This window comes from Oncorhynchus nerka, linkage group LG4 (genome assembly GCF_034236695.1).
Source record: "Oncorhynchus nerka isolate Pitt River linkage group LG4, Oner_Uvic_2.0, whole genome shotgun sequence".
NCBI classification, from domain to species: Eukaryota; Metazoa; Chordata; class Actinopteri; order Salmoniformes; family Salmonidae; genus Oncorhynchus; species Oncorhynchus nerka.
Genome location: NC_088399.1, coordinates 41,481,872 through 41,503,992, shown reverse-complemented (window position 1 = coordinate 41,503,992; position 22,121 = coordinate 41,481,872). Strand labels below are relative to the sequence as shown.

Here is a 22,121-nt window from a genome sequence, read left to right as displayed (position 1 = left end):
AGATGTGGAAAAATAGTTTAGGATGCTCTACTGAAAATCTAATGACCAATCAAATGACAAAAATCTTACCTTTGAGAACATGTACATGGTGTAATGTGCATAAAAAGGAGGATTCTTCTGGTCGGGCCGTTCTGACAAGTCCAGTCCAGGTCAATAGACGCTGAATCTGATCTGGATAGGACAGAGAAGGAGGAACCCAGCTCATCTGTGTGTTGAGGAATGCTTGCCGAGAAGTGGGACATTGATACAAGGGTAAGAGCAGCTCTATAAACATGATCTATAGCACCTGGATTTATGGACAACCCATAATGCAACAGCCCCTGCAAACTTGCTGTCATGGTGTCCTAATTTCCTTCTTCTGTTTTTTTTAGGTTGGCCTCATTCCCTGTTCAGTTCAACAGAGACCACTAGACACAATGCCACTAGACCTAGACAAATGCCAATGTGAGAAAATATTATTGCAATATACAGAGAATCATACTCTGTGTCGTAAAATGGCACAGATCACTGTAATGTCAACACTTTTCTGTCTGGAACTCTTGATAGCAACTAGCTGACTAAACTCAACGCAACAATTCTAACTAATTACAAACCACTCATCACTGCCATGGTGAATCTACAGTATTGGGCATGTTGGGATGAAACTATTGTCCTTTCAGTGCATCTTACTGCTGCTGTCAACACCAGCCTGTGCTGCAGTAAGAGGGACATACCATACTATGATGGCTTTCCTGTTTAACCTTCATGTGTCAGAGAGACTCATATTATGTATTCTAGTGGCTCTTATGTCATCTACAAATATATATTTAAAGTTATGTTTGAATGAAAATGAGAACAATCATACATGATTTACCTAAACATAAATGAGTCATTGATCGACATTGCTATCCAGAATGATTATTTAAGAAACAACTAAATCGAGATGTTTGTCCCACTTTCTGTTTCTTGCGGCTCAGTACTAAATGATGTGTTGGATTGTGACAGATTTGCGGGAAGTGTAACATTGCCCTCTCATTTCCCGAGTGTTTAAAATGAACTCAACTGAGAAACGTCCTTCACACCGGCGTTAAGTTTAGTCAGTTAGATATAAACTAGTATAGCCTACAACATACTGATTACGATCCAAACAATATATAGTAATAATTTACTGCTTGCTGCTGTTGATAACATACCATACCTTCCAATTCTATAGGCAGAGTGTGTTCGGATGATTAAATTCTGGGAAAGAGGCTATGTGCAACAGTTCTGATGATTGCGAGGGAAATACATTTCAAGAGCAACTAGGACGATAAACTTGTGCACTCCATTGGGACGGCTAAAAACGATTCAAAAAGTATACATTAATTTGGGAGGTTGGCCTAGCCCTAGGCTACCCAAGTTATTGTTTAGCAGGGTCATTAGTCCTATTTGAGCAAAATATACGCTAACGATGTTTTATACAAGCAATATCAATATTTGCACGCTTTTGAATTCCCTCCCCTTTCAAATAGCATCATCCCAACCCGTCAATGTTGTTTGCTGCTTTCACTGGTGTTTATACCACTGCTGTTATTGAGCCTGAAAACAGACGCTACTGCCCCTCCTCTCCGCGCCTCATCGACCACCTCCCCCCGCCGCAGCCCAAACGGCGCGGGCAAGCGAGCGGGGTCGGGATTCGAACCCGACCAGTGGTGCTGATGAACAGCTCCTCGACAGAGAGGAGTCGACACAGGACAGTCGGTGACAGAAGAGGGAGATTTAAAAACAGTTCGAAAGGTGAATGAATGGACTCAAACTTAAAGTTGAAAAGAACACCTTTGGATTCGTTCAGAAACAGGTTAGCAAGGTGTTGTTTACACAGTTGTTTGCATTTCATGTAACGCAGCTAGCTATCTCTGATATCTAGCTAGCAGTGACGTAACGTTAACTACATGTCCCACACTAGTGTTGTTGTGGCGTTGGGAGCTAGCTTGCAACGTTAACTTACCGAACTAACTAGACAGTCAGGTATGGGTCAGGTAACTACGGTTAGTTACTATGTGGTTAGCTAGCTAGCTGTAAGTATGCCATGTTTATCAACTAACCACAAATAGAACAATGAACATCTTTGAACTAACGTTAGCTAGCTACAGTAACGGTGGCTATTTATCTTTCAGGAGATGATACCACCCCCAGAATGACAGCGATTCTCAGAAATTCTGGGAGTAACGTTAACGTTAATCATCACACCTCATCACATGATTTCAGGTACAGACAGCTAATCACATCATCAGGCTTTCACTTGTCTGAACTAGCTAACTCTGAAAAGCTTGGCAGGCAAACCTGATGGTTCATGTTAACGTTATGGTTTGCTAAGAGCCCCCCCTCTCTCTCTCTTACACCCCCGTGTGTGTGAAAATATGCACACAAAAAAACATTACAATGAATACATCAGCTCTGTTTTCAGTCCTGCTGTTTGGGGCAATGGAGGAGAGCGGGAGATATATCCCCGGGTGTCTGGTTGTGGGGACTTTGAAGGGCTGGCCTCAAAAATAGAAAACAAGGGGACACTGCTTGTAGTTACCCCTGGGGGGGACTTGCTTCACTGCCTTTCTAATTTGTACTGGTAATCGAAGGGGGTGGACACATCAAACACCCCTTTTTACAAGTTCAAGTACAAGCTTTTTTCCTGGTCAATCACCTGGACCTGCTTGTCTCTAGCCTTCACATTGTGTTTGTTTGGAGTTCCCCTAGCGACATTGTTGTTGAGTGAAGGGAGTTTAACCTCAGAAGGAATCATTATTTTGTGCTAAGCTAAATTGAGCGGTATTATTTGTGGCACATGGATGTTTCCCTCAAAAAGGTTGGTGTTTTTTCAGATTTTATGTTTAGTGACTTTTCAAGCAATCAAGTTTGGAGATTGTTTACAGTCAAATTGTCATTGAATGAACTCCAGTCACTTTTATCATTCTGGATATTCTGTTCCCACATTGTGACTTTATTGTAATGTTCTCACTGTAGTCTAATTTCTTATGCTTATTACCTAGTTTCTTAACTCATAGCCTATGGCCCATTGATTGAAACCCAGATCAGCTCTTTTATAATTATCCTATTTTCAATGGAGTTAATTCAACACATTGACCAAACCCTAACTGTCAAATTAACCACAATCAAACTTCAATGGCCAGTTTGTAGACAGGGTTTTCACATTATATTACTTATAGTTATTAACCATTCCCTTGTTGGCTTGTTGGTATGAAACAGCCCACACAGAGTCTCCAAGCAACACGTTGTTTTTATCATGTGACTAAAAATAAGTTTACCTACTGATAGCAGTGTGTGGTTGGCGCTGTAAAGGCAGACTGATGTCATTTTGTATGCAACATGCATGTTATTGTAATGTCTGTTTAGAAGAGTCAACAGCATTAAGCCTGCCTTCCAGGCTATTGCTCCCCTCAGGGAGTCCCCTTCACTAGAGAGTGGTTGGTTGTAGTGCAGAGGGTCTGGTGGTGACAGAGAGGCAGATGGCTCTCCTTTAACTCGCTTGTCAATTAGCTGTCACTCAACCAGATGAATGCAGGCTTTGGTCATCATGGGGGTAGAGTGGTTGGGACAATCCGGGAACAGCCCTCTGGAAACAATAGAGGCACGTGTCGCTGGGCTGGGGACTGTCGTTTGGGACACAATAACTAATCATTATTCAATGGCCAGACCAACTGTTGCAGACCATGTGCACACAGTGTACCCGACCCTACTCCACATTTTCAATACCGTGGGTGTGCCCCTGTGTATTGTGATTCAGCCAATGGAGCACTAGGATCAGTGGTCATCAGATGTTACATCACCTTGTTTTTCAGTGTCTGGAAATGGAAAGTAACATGCTCATTAAAATAAAGAAAATGTCCTTTATGCAAATTAGTTTACAAAAATTATTCTGAACAAAAATATAAACGCAACATGTGAAGTGTTGGTCCCATGTTTCATAAGGTGAAATAAAATATCCCAGAAATGTTCCATATGCACAAAAAGCTTATTCCTGTTAGTGAGCATTTCTCCTTTGCCAAGATAATCCATCCACCTGACAGATGTGGCGTATCAAGAAGCTGATGATCATTACACAGGTGCACCTTTTGCTGGGGGCAATAAAAGGCCAGTCTAAAATGTGCAGTTTTGTCATATGACACAGATGTCTCAACTTTTTAAGGAGCATGCAATTGGCATGCTGACTGCAGGAATGCCCTCCAGAGCTGTTCCCAGAGAATTGAATGTTAATTTCTCTACCATAATTTGCCTCCGTCATTTTAGCAGTACGTCCAGCCAGCCTCACAACCGCAGACCACGTGTATTGCATTGTTTGGGTGAGCGGTTTACTGGTGTCAACGTTGTGAACAGAGTAGAGGTCGACCGATTATGATTTTTCAACGCCGATACCGATTATTGGAGGGCCAAAAAAGCCGATACCAATTAATCGTCCGTTTTGTTTTCTATTTATTTGTAATAATGAAAATTACAACAATACTGAATGAACACTTATTTTAACTTAATATAATACATTAATAAATTCAATTTAGCCTCAAATAAATAATGAAACATGTTCAATTTGGTTTAAATAATGCAAAAACAAAGTGTTGGAGAAGAAAGTAAAAGTGCAATATGTGCCATGTAAGAAAGCTAACGTTAAAGTTCCTTGCTCAGAACATGAGAACATATGAAAGCTGGTGGTTCCTTTGAACATGAGTCTTCAATATTCCCAGGTAAGACGTTTTAGGTTGTAGTTATTATAGGAATTATAGGACTATTTCTCTCTATACCATTTGTATTTCATTAACCTTTGACTATTGGATGTTCTTATAGGCACTTTAGTATTGCCAGTGTAACAGTATAGCTTCCATTCCTTTCCTCGCTCCTACCTGGGCTCGAAGCAGCGTTACCCATGCAGAGCAAGGGGAACAACCACTCCAAGTCTCAGAGCGAGTGACGTTTGAAACGCTATTAGCGTGCACCCCGCTAACTAGTTAGCCATTTCACATCGGTTACACCAGCCTAATCTCAGGAGTTGATAGGCTTGAAGTCATAAACAGCTGCTGGCAAACGCACAAAAGTGCTGTTTGAATGAATGCTTACGAGCCTGCTGGTGCCTACCATCGCTCAGTCAGACTGCTCTATCAAATCATAGACTTAGTTATAACATGATAACACACAGAAATACGAGCCTTAGGTCATTAATATGGTCGGATCCGGAAACTATCATCTCGAAAACAAGACATTTATTCTTTCAGTGAAATACGGAACCATTCCGTATTTTATCTAACGGGTGGCATCCATAAGTCTAAATATTGCTGTTACATTGCACAACCTTCAGTGTTATGTCATAATTACGTAAAATTCTGGCAAATTAGGAGGCCCAAACTGTTGCATATACACTGACTCTGTGTGCAATGAACGCAAGAGAAGTGACACAATTTCACCTGGTTAATATTGCCTGCTAACCTGGATTTATTTTAGCTAAATATGCAGGTTTAAAAATATATACTTCGGTGTATTGATTTTGAGAAAGGCATTGATGTTTATGGTTAGGTACACATTGGAGCAACGATACGCACCGCATCGATTATATGCAACACAGGATATGCTAGAGAAACTAGTAATATCATCAACCATGTGTAGTTAACTAGTGATTATGAGGGATTGATTGATTGTTTTTCATAAGTTTAATGCTAGCTAGCAACTTACCTTGGCTTACTGCATTTGCGTAACAGGCAGGCTCCTCGTGGCGTGCAATGAGAGGACTAGTTAATTGGACTAGTTAATTGGTTGCAAGATTGAATCCCTGGGCTGACAAGGTAAAAATCTGTCGTTCTGCCCTGAACAAGGCAGTTAACCCACCGTTCCTAGGCTGTCATTGAAAATAAGAATGCGTTCTTTACCGACTTGCCTGGTTAAATAAAGGTTAAATAAAGGTGTAACAAAACAATAAATAACAAAAAAATGGCCAAATCAGTGTCCAAAAATACAGATTTCCGATTGTTATGAAAACTTGAAATCGGCCCTAATTAATCGGCCATTCCAATTAATCGGTCGACCTCCAGAACAGAGTGCCCCATGATGGCGGTGGGGTTACTTTATGGGCAGGCATAATGAAGAGATATACCGTTGTCGTGCCATATGCAGGCCCATTGTCGTGCCATTCATCCGCCGCCATCACCTCATATGCATGGCACCATGATCTTCAAACAATTCCTGGAAGCTTGAAAAATGTCCCAGTTCTTCAATGGCCTGCATACTCACCAGGCATGTCACCCATTGAGCACGTTTGGGATGCTCTGGATCAACGTGTACGACAGCGTGTTCCAGTTCCCGCCAATGTCCAGTAACTTTGCACAGCCATTGAAGAGGAGTGGGACAACATTCCAAAGGACACAGTCAACAGCCTGATCAACTCTATGCGAAGGAGATGTGTCCCGCTGCAAGAGGCAGATGGTGGTCATATCAGATACTGACTGGTTGTCTAATCTACGCCCCTACTTTGTTTTTAAGGTATCTGTGACCAACAGATCCATATCTGTATTCCCAGTCATGTGAAATCAATAGATTAGGGCCTAATGAATTTATTTTAAATGACTGATTCCATTAAATGAACTGTAACTCGGTCAAATCTTTCACATTGTTGCATGTTTCGTTTATAGTTTTGTTCAGTTTATTTTACATTTCAACTCAATACAAGCGGGAAAAAAAGAAGAATAGCACGTTAGCAAAAGTTTCAGTGACCTCTTGTCTCGATAAGCTGAGGGCAGTGGCAATATACATTATAGGGAATATGTTTATCCCGTAGCTCCCTTACAGTAGATGTAACCAGCTCATTGTGTGTGTCTGTCAGGCCACTGACCACTGAGCCGCCCCAACAGAGTGAGGAGCTGGGGGACCTGCAGTCTCTGTCCTGGCTAACCACTGTGGATGTACCCAGACTGCAGCAGATGGCCACAGGCAGACTGGCCTTCAACAACGCAGGACCCCAGAGCAGCATACTGGAACTACACACAGGTGAGACACAATACAGACACACACACACACACAAGCCAAAAAACACGTATACACACCTGGCCTGAAACAAACTCTTTTTTTCAGACCAGCAAAGCAACATGAGTTCAGCACTAGGACATAATACCATGGCCCCTCCACATAGCAATATGCTAAACACTTATATTGGAATGAACTACCTCAACAATCAAAATGGAAATGTAAGTATTTCTTGGGGTCTTATTATTGTAGTTATTTTTTAAATCAACACTGTTCTTCCCCTCCTACTGTGTGTCTTTGTCTTTCAGATGGCGGGATTGCCAGGAAGTGCTGTGCCTGCCTCAGAATACCAGTCCTCCCCAGCCCACTACTTCCACTCCCCCCAGCAGGCCTACAGCCCAGCTCAGGCTATGCAACAGGTAACACATCCACCGACTGTTTCAGAAGTGTTTCTGAACTCTTATAAACATAAGACTGTATGTCAGAGAGATGCAGAGGATTTCTAGCACTTGTAATTGATTCAAAGACAGCCTAATAGGTCTCTTGTTTTGCTTTTTTCCCAGCATTCCCCCAGCAGCCTGTACAACAGCACCTCCTACCATAACCAGAACCTGTATGATCAGCAAGCAGCAGTCACGAGCATCACCAACCCCCACAGCAACCAGGATCTGCTACAACAACCCAAGGCCTTCCCTAAACCTATCTACTCCTACAGGTAGGATACACTAACACACTGACCCCTCCATTTTCCATTGACATTTAATCGGTGCAGTTTTAATACAGTGTGTAAAGCAGACTAGTGGTCAGAACAATTGAAAGTGAGCGAAAATGCATGATATTTGACGGTTTTTGCCAGCTGCCTGATTGCTATGGCCTTGAAGAACAGCCGGACAGGCAGCCTTCCTGTCAGTGAGATCTACGGCTTCATGAAGGAGCACTTCCCTTACTTCAAGGTGAGGAGCGGGGAGATACTGCTTTACACACCTGAGATTGTCAGGGCTCGTGGAAGTTTGGGAACATCAGCAACATTGTATATGATCAGTATAATGTGTCTTACTGATGTATGGTTCTCCACCCTACAGACGGCGCCTGATGGCTGGAAGAACTCTGTGAGACACAACCTGTCTCTGAACAAGTGCTTTGAGAAGGAGGAAAACAAGCAGGGAGGCTCCTCCTCTACCTCTCGTAAGGGCTGTCTGTGGGCCCTCAACCCAGCCAAGATCAACAAGATGGAGGAGGAGATGCAGAAGTGCAAACGCAAGGACCTGACTGCCATCCGCCACAGCATGGCCAACCCAGGTGAGACCTGGCAGGGGATGATGGGAATGGAAACATGACAATAATTGCAACATTCTGATTCATTATATAATATTGCTTGATGAGTGTTTATAGCTAATGCTCTTGTATTGGCTCTCAGATGAGCTGGATAGGCTGATCACAGACCGACCGGACGGCTGCCGGAGAAAGGCCTGTGATCCCAGGAAGACATGTGTCCTGTCCATGCCCTGTGGTCCCCCGCTGTCTGGACATCTGCAGTCCTCCCTCCCCTTCCACCTCCAGGCCCAGAATCACACCCTCCTAGGAGAACCCAGCTCCCCTGTACACGCCCGGACCCCTCCCCTCCATGCTGCCCCAGACTACTCCCACAGCCCCTTCCCCCAGCAGCAGCCCTACAGACACCCCTTTAGCCACAGCTTGTACAGCCTCCACCCAGACGTCACAGCCGAGGTGGACGCTCTGGACTCCAGTGTCATGGAGTTTGCCGGTGGGTTCTGATGAGGATAGGAGGGATGTTACCGTATGTTTAAAATCAAAATGCCATATTTGTTGATCACGTTTATCAAAACAGATAGTTTAAAACAGACAGTAATGGTGAAGACTGGTGATAATGTGTTTGTTTCTGTCTTTCAGGGAGCCTATGGGAGGAGATGAGGGAGGAGGGCTTCAGCCTGGAGTCTCTGGGTACCTTTAACCACTCTGACTGTGAGCTGACTGGCCCCAGCACTGGACAGCCCCTGGTGGACCGACAGGTGTCCCCTCCCAGTACATCACAACCACAGAGGCCAGGGGCCAGGCCATCACCCAGCTCTGACTTTGACTGTGAAACACTGATATACAGTGTATTAAACACTGAAATACACCAGGACAGACTATGGGAAGATCATTACTGTTGAATCTGAAAGTCCCCGCACCAACTGTATGAGAATCCTGAACTTTTCTGCACCTGACAGGATGTCTCGCCCCTTTTATGTCTGTTTTTTTTTTGTGTTCTCTTTTCTTGATTGCGTCTGTCAGCTTTTTGGAGTGATGAGGATGAAGTGTTTTTGTGTGTGTGGATCTTCGGCGGTAAAATGCAATGCCACTTTATTTCTACAAGAGCCGGAGTCAATGTTTGTTTCTGTGAAGATATGTAGACGTTGTCGGGGAAACTAATCTGTTATCTAGGCTATTCCTTATGGAGGAAAAGTCTTACTGATTTACTAGCTTGTGCAAACAATACTTTTTATTTTACGGGATTTCACTGTGGTACTGTAGCTTGATAGGTTATGTTTGTAGTACTATAGTACTACTAGGTAGGCATTATCTCTGCATTTTCTGTGTATTTATTTAGGTTCATTTGTATTTATTTACTATGACTCTTTATGTAATGCCTTACAATTATTTTTATATTTGTAATATAGAGGACTATTATTTCAGAAATACTAAAAACATTTAACTAAAGATTGTTAACGTAACGGTATTAAAGCCTTAGCATATTCACCGGCTTTAACCTGACAATAGACTCCTGTTTGTCTAACCGTAAATATTTACCGATGCCATTTGCTATTGTTACTAAAGACTTCAATCTTGAGATGAATCTGACAGACCGCTATACCCCTCTGATGGCCGTGACCCCGCTCCGATGGTGTCTCGGGGAAAGTGGGATATGCACACAAAAAAGATCGCACCTCACACTTGTACAGGTTACACAGTTGTGTGAAACTGGACAAATATAAGCGTCCCCCTAATTGACCTTTGACCTTGAGGTTTTTCAGCTGGTTCACTTGAATGTCAATCGTGCACTTTGGTAGGCACTAGTGTGATGCAAGAGCACCGTCTACTGTCAGTCTAGAGTATTGCGACAAAGTGGTTATTTTCATATCCATACTGTATATATCCCAAGTACCATTTGTAAAAGTGGTTGTATAACCCTTATGTATACGTAATACATAGTAGTGACAATGGTACAATTAGGCAGTATGAGGCCAATGGTTTAAAGTTCATTGTCTATTACATTCTTCTTCCTTCCTCTCCCAAAAGGTTGTTTACAGTAGATTTAACTCCTCCCTCTCCCTTCCCTGAGGGCTTAATTCCTATTGGATGACTGACTGTAATTTGAGATAGAAGATGCCCCAGCAGGTTTAACCAACTCAACAACACCTGAAACCAGGTGGTCTCAGTCCCTGTCCTTCAGCCTTATCGACATGAGCAACTGGGGGGAAACATCCAACATAAGTTACCAGCAATGGAGGGATCCTGAAATCAGGTACAGTAAATATCTAAATCTCATAAATTCTAGCTTACTGGAGTTTTATATTGATGGAATCACACTTAACGATAAGTTGAAGTGCAAGGTGACTGACCTAGTGTTCCGTTAGATAATACCTGTAGGGGAATCATAGGGGGAAGAAAACTGGATACTTTGCATAGCTGGGTCGTTCCATGAAATGAGTGCCCTGTTATATTGTAGAAATTGTGCACCAATATTGAATTTTAAAATCCTGTTATACACTGGACAAAAACGTAAACGCAACATGTAAAGTGCTGGTCCCATTTTCATGAGCTGAAATAAAAGATCCCAGAAATGTTCCATATAAACAAAAGACTTATTTCTCTAAAATGTTGTGCACAAATTTGTTTCCATCCATGTCAGTGAGTATTTATATTTTGCCAAGATAATCTATCCACCTGAAAGCCATATCAAGAAGCGTATTAAAGAGCATGATCATTACAAAGGTGCACCTTGTGCTGGGCACAAAAAAGGCCACTGAAATGTGCACTTTTGTCACACATCATAATGCCACAGGTGTCTCAAGTTTTGAGGGAGCGTGCAATTGGCATGCTGACTGCAGGAATGTCCACCAGACATTGGCCACTGAAATGTGCACTTTTGTCACACATCATAATGCCACAGGTGTCTCAAGTTTTGAGGGAGCGTGCAATTGGCATGCTGACTGCAGGAATGTCCACCAGAGCTGTTGCCAGAGAATTGTTCATTTCATTTCATTTTAATTTCTTTTAATTTTAATTTACCAATGTCGTTTTAGAGAATTTGGCAGTACGTCCAACCGGCCTCACAACCGCAGACCATGTGTATGGCGTTGTGTGGGCAAGTGGTTTGCTGATGTCAACATTGTGAACAGCGTGCCCAATGGTGGCAGTGGGGTTATGGTATGGACAGGCATAAATTATGGACAGCAAACACAATTGCATTTTATCGATTGGCAATTGGAATGCACAAACGACGAGTTCCTGAGGGCCCACTGTGAGGCCCATTTGTTAAAAAGGTATCTGTAACCAACAGATGCATATCCTTATTTGGAGTCAGGACAGGCGGGGGTCAAAACCAGGAGGGTGTGAAAAGCGAGACTGGGAAAAAGCAGGCGCTGAGACACAAAGCACTGGCAGGCTTGAACAAACAAGACAATCTGTCACAGACAGACAGAAAACACAGGTATAAATACCGTGGGATAAGTGGTGAAGGTGTGTGACACCTGGAGAGGGGTGGAGACAAGGACAAGTACAGGTGAAGCAGATCAAGGCGTGGCAGCTAACGTCACCAAATTCTGCATTAAGATTTAACCCACTTAAACCCGAAAAGTCTCCCAAGTTTTCACCACTATTGCAAAGCCCTATTTATTAAGTTGGTTTGACAAAGTAATTTCTAAATAAGTATTATGTATTTCATGTGTGATTCATTAGTGATTCATGTACATCTGTCCCACATTGTAAGGTCAACCCTGTTACTTGAACTCTTGTTTTAATGTGGTGAAACTAGTCCTTTAAAAAAATATATTAAAAACAAGAATACATTTGAATATCTATTTTAATCAAACCATAGTGTAAAAGCAGGTGAGCTGGTTCTACTGTTTTTGGCCATGTTCTGGTATTTTGTGGTGGAAAAGTGAGTGGGTCGGAGATAACATGTCAACCGTGTTACCCATAGATAGGCTAGAAATGTGAATTGTGAAGCTTACTTTCCGTGTTGCACACAATAAACGTCTCGTCACATGGGGATTTATGGCTGTTGTCTGATGAAATATTCAACCTGTTACAGTCAACCCTGTTACTTTATTTGGCACTTAATAGGCACTTACCTCTTGAGATGGGAAAACATGTTTTTCTATTTAGTTGAACATGCGCTCTTTATGACAGAATGTTAAAATGAGGTGAAATCAAATGGGTTTCGTTAACCAAGTTACACTACTCAAAAGGCACCCAATTGCTGGAATGACCCAGGTACTCTGGGCTTGCCATGTTATCAGTAGATTGATTCCAGTTGCTGTCATTTATATTTGTATTTATTAAGGATCCCCATTGGCTGCTTCTGATTCTACTGCAGTTAGCTGATGTGGAATAGAGTTCCACGTAGCCATGGTTTTACGTAGTACTGTGCGCCTCCCATAGTCTGTTCTTGACTTGGGGATTGCGAAGAGACCTCTGGTGTCATGTCTTGTGGTGTATGCATGGGTGTCTGAGCTGTGTGCTAGTAGTTTAAACAGACACCTCGGTGCATTCAGCATGTCAACACTTCTTACAAATCAAATCAAATTTTATTTGTCACATACACATGGTTAGCAGATGTTAATGCGAGTGTAGCGAAATGCTTGTGCTTCTAGTTCCGACAATGCAGTGATAACCAACAAGTAATCTAACTAACAATTCCAAAACTACTGTCTTATACACAGTGTAAGGGGATAAGGAATATGTACATAAGGATATATGAATGAGTGATGGTACAGAGCAGCATACAGTAGATGGTATCGAGTACAGTATATACATATGAGATGAGTATGTAGACAAAGTAAACAAAGTGGCATAGTTAAAGTGGCTAGTGATACATGTATTACATAAGGATGCAGTTGATGATGTAGAGTACAGTATATACGTATGCATATGAGATTAATAATGTAGGGTAAGTAACATTATATAAGGTAGCATTGTTTAAAGTGGCTAGTGATATATTTACATCATTTCCCATCAATTCCCATTATTAAAGTGGCTGGAGTTGGGTCAGTGTCAATGACAGTGTGTTGGCAGCAGCCACTCAATGTTAGTGGTGGCTGTTTAACAGTCTGATGGCCTTGAGATAGAAGCTGTTTTTCAGTCTCTCGGTCCCAGCTTTGATGCACCTGTACTGACCTCGCCTTCTGGATGAAGTGAACAGGCAGTGGTTCGGGTGGTTGATGTCCTTGATGATCTTTATGGCCTTCCTGTAACATCGGGTGGTGTAGGTGTCCTGGAGGGCAGGTAGTTTGCCCCCGGTGATGCGTTGTGCAGACCTCACTACCCTCTGGAGAGCCTTACGGTTGAGGGCGGAGCAGTTGCCGTACCAGGCGGTGATACAGCCCGCCAGGATGCTCTCGATTGTGCATCTGTAGAAGTTTGTGAGTGCTTTTGGTGACAAGCCAAATTTCTTCAGCCTCCTGAGGTTGAAGAGGCGCTGCTGCGCCTTCTTCACGACGCTGTCAGTGTGAGTGGACCAATTCAGTTTGTCTGTGATGTGTATGCCGAGGAACTTAAAACTTGCTACCCTCTCCACTACTGTTCCATCGATGTGGATAGGGGGGGGGTGTTCCCTCTGCTGTTTCCTGAAGTCCACAATCATCTCCTTAGTTTTGTTGACGTTGAGTGTGAGGTTATTTTCCTGACACCACACTCCGAGGGCCCTCACCTCCTCCCTGTAGGCCGTCTCGTCGTTGTTGGTAATCAAGCCTACCACTGTTGTGTCGTCCGCAAACTTGATGATTGAGTTGGAGGCGTGCGTGGCCACGCAGTCGTGGGTGAACAGGGAGTACAGGAGAGGGCTCAGAACGCACCCTTGTGGGGCCCCCGTGTTGAGGATCAGCGGGGAGGAGATGTTGTTGCCTACCCTCACCACCTGGGGGCGGCCCGTCAGGAAGTCCAGTACCCAGTTGCACAGGGCGGGGTCGAGACCCATCGTCTGTGGACCTATTTGGGCGGTAAGCAAATTGGAGTGGGTCTAGGGTGTCAGGTAGGGTGGAGGTGATATGGTCCTTGACTAGTCTCTCAAAGCACTTCATGATGACGGAAGTGAGTGCTACGGGGCGGTAGTCGTTTAGCTCAGTTACCTTAGCTTTCTTGGGAACAGGAACAATGGGGGCCCTCTTGAAGCATGTGGGAACAGCAGACTGGTATAGGGATTGATTGAATATGTCCGTAAACACACCGGCCAGCTGGTCTGCGCATGCTCTGAGGGCGCGGCTGGGGATGCCGTCTGGGCCTGCAGCCTTGCGAGGGTTAACACGTTTAAATGTCTTACTCACCTCGGCTGCAGTGAAGGAGAGACCGCATGTTTTCGTTGCAGGCCGTGTCAGTGGCACTGTATTGTCCTCAAAGCGGGCAAAAAAGTTATTTAGTCTGCCTGGGAGCAAGACATCCTGGTCCGTGACTGGGCTGGGTTTCTTCTTGTAGTCCGTGATTGACTGTAGACCCTGCCACATGCCTCTTGTGTCTGAGCCATTGAATTGAGATTCCACTACAAAAACAAGTAGTGATGAAGTCAATCTCTCCTCCACTTTGAGCCATGAGAGAATTACATGCATATTATTAATTATTAATGTTAGCTCTCCATGTACATTTAAGTGCCAGCCGTGCTGCCCTGTTCTGAACCAATTGTAATTTTCAGAGATCCCTCTGTGGTACCTGACCACATGACTGGTGCGAACAAACTAGAACCTGTAGGATCTGCCCTGTTGATAGTGTTGTTAAAAAGGCAGAGCAGCGCTTTATTATGTAGATTCAGTATGAAATAAACCAATGACGTTCAGGAAGTCACATCAGGATGTTGTCATTCTCTAGATCTATTGCTTTCTCTGTATTGTTTAAGATTTGGTTTGGTTTCAGTGTGGTGACGTTTCGAGGCACAGCGGGAGACAGTCTGCGTCACGATGAGGAGGAGCAGTGTGGAGACTATGAGGTGTACACCACGGGGATGCAGACTGTGGACCTCGGGGAGCGCAGGACAGGACAGGACCCCACTGAAGGTTTCACATACTGATTTATATTTTGTTTCGTCCACATCTATTTGCTGCTCATTTGTCATTTAGAATTACCCGATGTTTTGAACCCATGGATTTATGAAAATATGCTATTCAAACTAAATACTGAACCATACAAAGTCTCCCAAAGTTTGAGCTTGACTAAACCACTGTCCACAATTCATCAACACTATTTCTCAGTTTACCATTACTTATTGATACGAGAACACCTATAAAAAATAAAAAAACATGTGGCATTGTTATCTTGAATGTTACCCAACTTTTCATCCAATTAACACTAATTGTACACAAATGTCTATGCCAGTTAAACCACCAATCAATCTCTCTCAACTAGAATACTCTTCTGACATCATCATTCAGCACCTAATATCACGTTGGCGCTTGTTCAATTGTTACATTGATTTAGTAACCATTTCTGATCATGGTTCATAATATGAATGAAGTCATTCCTGGTCTGATGTAGAAAAAGCAGCATGTATGGGAAAGTTTGTGAACGATAGAACATGTAATATGTTGTTTTGGGATTTTATTATAACTTGACCACATCTTTCTCTCTGCCCTGTCAGACACCTTTACAGTGGAGGATGCAGTGGAGGCCATTGGCTTTGGAAAGTTTCAGTGGAAGCTTTCTATCCTTACTGGACTGTCATGGGTGAGAGTGTGGGATTGATTCCAAATGACCGACATGACCTTACATCTTTTTAATTTGTGGAACAACAACCCCTTCTAATCATGAGCTGCTCTCACTGACCCTCATGTTGTGTTTGCTGTAGATGGCGGACGCCATGGAGATGATGATCCTGAGCGTCATATCCCCTCAGTTGCACTGTGAGTGGATGCTGCCCAGCTGGAAGGTGGCTATGCTAACATCGGTCAGTCTCATTCTGTCACCAAAACATTATCTCTCAGGCATCGAGACTGGGGTTATTCTCATAAGCTTTATCGCATGGGTTTGATTACGCCATGTCGTCATCATCACATTAGACCTAATCATATAGGCTTGTGAGGGTAGCCAACAGCTAGAGAGGAAATGCTGAAGGCATACAGACAACATTTTAATAGGATAGTATTTGTAGCAATCATCATTCATTGGGTGTCAATGTTCCAGTGATGTCATCAGGTCACTTCTTCTCTCTCAGGTGGTGTTCATTGGGATGATGTTCAGCTCGACTCTATGGGGAAATATATCTGACAAGTACGGCAGAAAAGTAGTAAGTTTCAGTCTGCAATTGTTTAACATGTATACAAGGTTGAGATCTTACGGCTATGATTTGGTCATGTTGATGGTGAAATACACTGAGTGTATAAAACATTAGGAACACCTGCTCTTTCCATGACATAGACTGACCAGGTGAAAGCTATGATCCCACCTGTTAAATACACTTCAATGTTATCTTTATTTAACTAGGCAAGTCAGTTAAGAACAAATTTGTATTTTCAATGACGGCCTAGGAACAGTGGGTTAACTGCCTTGTTCAGGGGCAGAACAACAGATTTTTACCTTGTCATCTCAGGGATTCGATCTTGCAACCTTTCAGTTACTAGTCCAACACTCTAACCACTAGGCTACCTGCTGCCCTTGTTGAGTGTGAAAAACCCAGCAGTGTTGCAGTCCTTGACCCAAACTGGTGCGCCAGGCACCTACTACCATACCCTGTTCAAAGGCACTTAAAATATTTTGCCTTGCCCATTCACCCTCTGAATGGCACAACTATGCAATTCATATCTTCTTCTTCGGAGTTTAATGGTGGACTGTAAGTATAGCTGGAAGGGAGGAGTCAGGTTAAATAAAGATTTTTAAGTCTTGAAACAATTGAGACATGGCTTGTGAGTGTAGGGTTAGTTTGAAGGATGTTATTTTATTTTGTATTACGAAGTATAATGGATTTATCTTTATGGTTCAGTTGGGGGCAGTAATGCAACGTATTGGATGCCAACTGCTGGATTTTTCACGCTCAACAGTTTTCCATGGGTATCAAGAATGGTCCACCACCCAAAGGACATCCAGCCAACTTGACACAACTGTGGGAAGCATTGGAGTCAACATGAGCCAGCATCCCTGTGGAACGCTTTCGACACCTTGTAGAGTCCATGCCCCTAGGAATTGAGGCTGTTCTGAGGACAAAATGTCAGTATTAGGAAGGTGTTCCTAATGTCTTGTACACTGTGTATTTGTGTGGTGAACAGGGCCTGACGATGTGCATGATGTGGGTCCTATACTACGGCTTCCTCAGTGCCTTTTCCCCGGCGTATGGCTGGGTCATGGTGCTGCGCGGCCTGGTGGGCTTTGGCATTGGAGGAGCCCCACAGTCGTGAGTGATGTACTCCATAAGGCACATACAGCACACCTGGCTTCCACAGTGCCGCACTCTGTTGCAATACAGTGGAATAGAACTCATCAGACTTTGTTGTACAACAACGTCACTGTCCAGATTTCCAAGATGATAACAGTCGCACATGAAAGACGATCATCATAAATTCACCCTAAATGCCACTTTAACAGTATCATGGAGATGCACTGTAAAGTACTGTTGAAATGACTGATGTCTTTGAAATGACTGCGTTAGTCTCTCAATCCGAGTTGAACCTTTCCTAAATGTGGTTTATCTGCAGTGGAGCTGATCAGGCTGAATTAACAGAACGCTGTTATTGTAGCACACTGACATTCTCTCTTGGGACAGTTAGACCTGTGAAGATGGCAGAGCAACAATAACGCTGCAACCAGGAACAAAACAAATGTATTTTTAGCCCTGAGTCTGATTGATAGAACTGGTTCCAGACGCAATGATTCAGGACCAGAAAATATTGCCTTTTGTTAATAAAATGCTGACTGTTAGTAGTTTATTTTGTACTGAATGTAACTGATGCTGTGGAACCTTCTATTTTATAGCCAAGGTAACGGTTTAATTTTCTGACCAATACCGGGCAACCCTATTACTTGTAGAAGTTAATGTTGTGTGCCGTGCTTATTCTAATTCCCCATAGTTGTGCTCTGCATCAGGTAGAAAAGTCATTTTTAGGTTCATTAATGGACATCTTCTTTCAGGGTGACGTTGTACTCCGAGTTCCTCCCAAGGAAGTCAAGGGCCACCTGCATTATGCTGATTCAGGTACTTTCTGTCCACTGGCCTTTAATCATATTTGTTCTATTGCATTAGTTTTTATCTCATAAGAAAATAAAGCATTTCTGGAGTGGTGTTCCATCCTACAGTGCTTAATCCTCTTGTCTTGGCGGCCATCAGATATTCTGGGCCCTAGGCGCTGTGTTTGAGGTCCTCCTGGCCATCTGGATCATGCCTACCATGGGCTGGCGGTGGCTGCTTGGCCTGTCTACTGCACCCCTGGTGGTCTTTGTTATCTTCTGTTTTGTAAGTATTACGACTGAACTGAGCCCTGCAGTACCTATGGTTCTGAGATAATAGTTGACATGCAGCACAAAGGTGGTTGATACTGAACACATAGGTAGTGGATGAAGTGTGTCATATGCACGTGTCTGCGTCTGATACAGTGGCTGCCTGAGAGTCCCCGCTTTGATGTGCTTTCGGGAAACAGGGAAAATGCTATGAAAACGTTAAGACTCATCGCTGCTGACAATGGGAAGACCATGCCTCTTGGGAAGCTTATTGCCAATAAACAGGTGAAACCGTATAATTGGTGTGGTGTGTGCATTCATGTGGGATATGTTTATCTGAGACCATCTTAGCTGACAACTTTTTGTGTATTCACAACAATCGCTCGGGTGTGCTTTTTATATATTTGTAAAGCAGGAGGAGCGTGGTAGGATCCGAGATCTCTTAACTCCTCAATATCGCAGAACCACCCTTCTCCTGTGGTTTATATGGTAGGTCGATTTTGCTCTCATTATACAGGCATCTCATTAGCTCAACCAGTGCACCCCGTCCTCCCAGTTCATAGAACCTCAGAAACCCAGAATTGGTCCCTTTGTGTGATCTGTGTTTGTATGGTTTCTGTCTCAGGTTTGCCAATGCCTTCTCCTACTATGGCCTGGTCCTCCTGACCACTGAGCTATTCCAGGCAGGAGATGCATGTGGTGGTGAGTGACAGCTGGTCTGCATGTTACTCTGAAAGGTCGAAACTTCCCTTTTTGATAGTCTTAAGGAGAAACTCCTGCACCGCCCTAACGATCAAACATGGTAAACAGTCATGCAAGCCTGCCCTTCTAGTTGCTCTTTTAGAACCTTTGACTTAAAAAAATATGTACCTCCAGTCATCACCCAAGGTGCAAAGACTGAGCCAAAGTGCAACCTGGAATGCAAATACTTGACGTTAGATGACTACAAAGACCTACTCTGGACCACCTTAGCTGAATTTCCAGGTGAATGATATTTAAGGCATTTATATACCATAGATACTGTTCAGCAGTAATTTAACGGAACTGAATCTTGTGTTTTGTTGATGTGCTGAGTGGGACATTTTGTATGTCCATTTCTTTTTTCTCCTGTCTCTGCAGGTCTTTTTGTGACATTGTTTTTGATCGATCGGATTGGCAGGAAGAAAAGCATGGCAATGTGTTTCCTGATGTTCTCTGTGTGCATTCTGCCCCTGTACGCTTGTGTTGGAAGGTAAGTTCACTCTTCACCTTGACCAGGTCCAAGATTGGCGAACCTTGGTAATCAAGGGCCTTCAATCTGAACTGGCCCAGTTAGTCACTGATTTGGCTTCACCCATTCTCTTAACACTGTGTGGGGGTGACAGCTTTGTTCATGCTCTGCTGATGTCTCATACACTTGGTCTACAGGGTAGCTCTGACAGTCTTCATCTTCATCGCCAGAGCATTCATCACTGGGGGGTTCCAAGTTGCTTATGTCTACACGCCTGAGGTAAGCGTTTTTTTCTCCATCAGTAGGTACTTGACATCCAAAACCACAGCTTCTGCTGTTGAGGACTTTTTGTATAAATGATTTTTTCTGTAGGTATATCCCACAGCCACCAGAGCTCTGGGCATTGGGACCTGCAGTGGGATGGCCAGGGTGGGTGCCCTTCTAACTCCCTTTGTGTCACAGGTAAACATGACCTTGTTTTACTTCATTTGAATCGAAGACACCCTGCCCCTTCAGAGGACTCCCGGCCCTCTGGCTCCCCAGCACTGCTAACCTCCAGCTATTTTGGCCCATACAGGTGCTGCTCAAGAAGTCTGTGTACCTCACACTGTCTGTGTACTGCATCTTTTGCCTGCTGGCCACAGGAGCGTCCATGCTGTTGCCCATTGAGACCACAGGCCTGGGCCTGCAGGAGTCTAGTCGAATCACAGCCGGTCAGGAGGAGATGAAAACAGGCCAGATGTCAAATGGCTCTGAGGCTTCACCAACGCACACCAGCTATGGATCATCCTATAACAGCTGATGAGGACAATAGGGAGTAAGCCGTTGAGAGAAATAAAGGGCACTTATTCCCACTTTAGTCTTATCAAGTTATTTCTCACGGATGCCACACAAAAGGATATTAAAGATGGGACAGTTTACAAGCTGGAACCCCACGCAGACCTTATTGGATGGGGAGAGAACTCAAGTTACAGCACATTAACAAGACTACACTTACGTTTGCACACCAGCATTTTTAACGGGACTTTGATGACTGAGTATTTATGGATATTGTGTAGCCTGAGAGGCTCAGATCATTTTTCTATGAATTTTGCTACAACTATTTTGATCATTTAAGAGTGTTCATATTCATTATTGCAATACATGGGTGCATATCTGTGCATGAGTTCTGAAATGTGTGTACTATTGTTCCTTGCTTGAATTTCCCACTTAAAATGTGCAAATATGGGAACCTCCCAAGTGGCGTATGGGTATAAGGCACTACATCGCAGTGCTAGAGGAGTTACTACAGACCCGGGTTTGGCCGTTGGGGCTTTACCTGGCTCATCGCACTCGAGCGACTGCTGTGGCGGGCCGGGTGCCTGACAAACAGACTCCGATCACCATCTGAACGGCGTTTCCTCTGACACATTGATGCGGCTTGCGGGTGTTAAAGAGCGCAGTTAGGCGGGTTATATTTCGGAGGATGCATGACTCGATCTTCGTCTCTCCCGAGCTCGTTGGGGAGTTTCAGCAATGAGACAAGATCGAACAGGGGGGGTAAAATACAAAAAAGAAATACATATTCACATCAAGACATTTCATGATAAATAGCATTTTGTTTCTGGGTGGGGAGTATGATAGTATGTAGTTACCTAACGTAGCAGGCGTAAAAGAAACGCCTGAAACTAGGTCCCTTATGTAACAGTATAACTTTAGACCGTCCCCTCGCCCATACCCGGGCACGAACCAGGGACCCTCTGCACACATCAACAACCGTCACCCACGAAGCATCGTTACCCATCGCTCTGCAAAAGCCGCGGCCCTTGCAGAGCAAGGGGAACCACTACTTCAAGGTCTCAGAGCAAGTGACGTCACCGATTGAAACACTATTTAGCGTGCACCACCGCTAACTAAGCTAGCGTTTCACATCCGTTACACTTACATACTGGTCTTGAGGAAAGTAAATGTGGAAGAGGAGTTAAGCTGGAGTTTCGCGTTGTTAAGGTCTGGTTAGCATGTGACGATGAAAGCACTTTATGTAAGAATGCTGGATTTGACCAAAGCACTGCCTTAGATCCATCTTCTGCTAAAGTGAGGTATGAAGGATAGGTAGAAAAAGCATGCAATTCTCCAACACTCTTGGCTGAAACAATAGTCAATAAAAAGCAGTCTGACAGAGAGCTCACATAGCTCAAGTGAAGGCAGGGGCTCAAATGGTGGACTTATAAGTGATCGTAGGACAACAATCTAATTCCAATGAGGGTACTGAAGGGGCCTTGGATGGCCGTAGCCTGCGGGCAACTTTCATGAATTTCGAAAC

The 22,121-nt window shown here is 43.7% G+C and overlaps 1 protein-coding gene and 1 pseudogene across 2 annotated transcripts; both read left to right on the top strand.

The window, feature by feature from the left end:
* The first annotated feature begins 1,581 nt into the window (after positions 1–1,581).
* On the top strand, positions 1,582–9,146 carry LOC115124961 (forkhead box protein N4-like; annotated as a pseudogene).
* A 1,204-nt stretch (positions 9,147–10,350) lies between these two features.
* LOC115124948 (synaptic vesicle 2-related protein-like) lies at positions 10,351–20,671 on the top strand. Of its 2 annotated transcripts, none has more exons than XM_029654461.2 (16): positions 10,351–10,501; positions 15,103–15,242; positions 15,824–15,909; positions 16,031–16,129; positions 16,397–16,468; positions 17,445–17,569; positions 18,304–18,367; positions 18,500–18,625; positions 18,766–18,894; positions 19,025–19,098; positions 19,235–19,311; positions 19,486–19,593; positions 19,729–19,840; positions 20,017–20,098; positions 20,192–20,281; positions 20,397–20,671. In XM_029654461.2, the coding sequence occupies exons 1-16, from the start codon at positions 10,440–10,442 to the stop codon at positions 20,619–20,621; spliced, it is 1,671 nt and encodes a 556-aa protein (XP_029510321.1). In that variant the 5' UTR covers positions 10,351–10,439; the 3' UTR covers positions 20,622–20,671. The 2 variants fall into 2 exon arrangements, with proteins under 2 accessions (XP_029510321.1, XP_029510313.1); XM_029654453.2 differs by having other exon boundaries at positions 10,352–10,501; positions 19,022–19,098.
* The last annotated feature ends 1,450 nt before the right edge of the window (positions 20,672–22,121 follow it).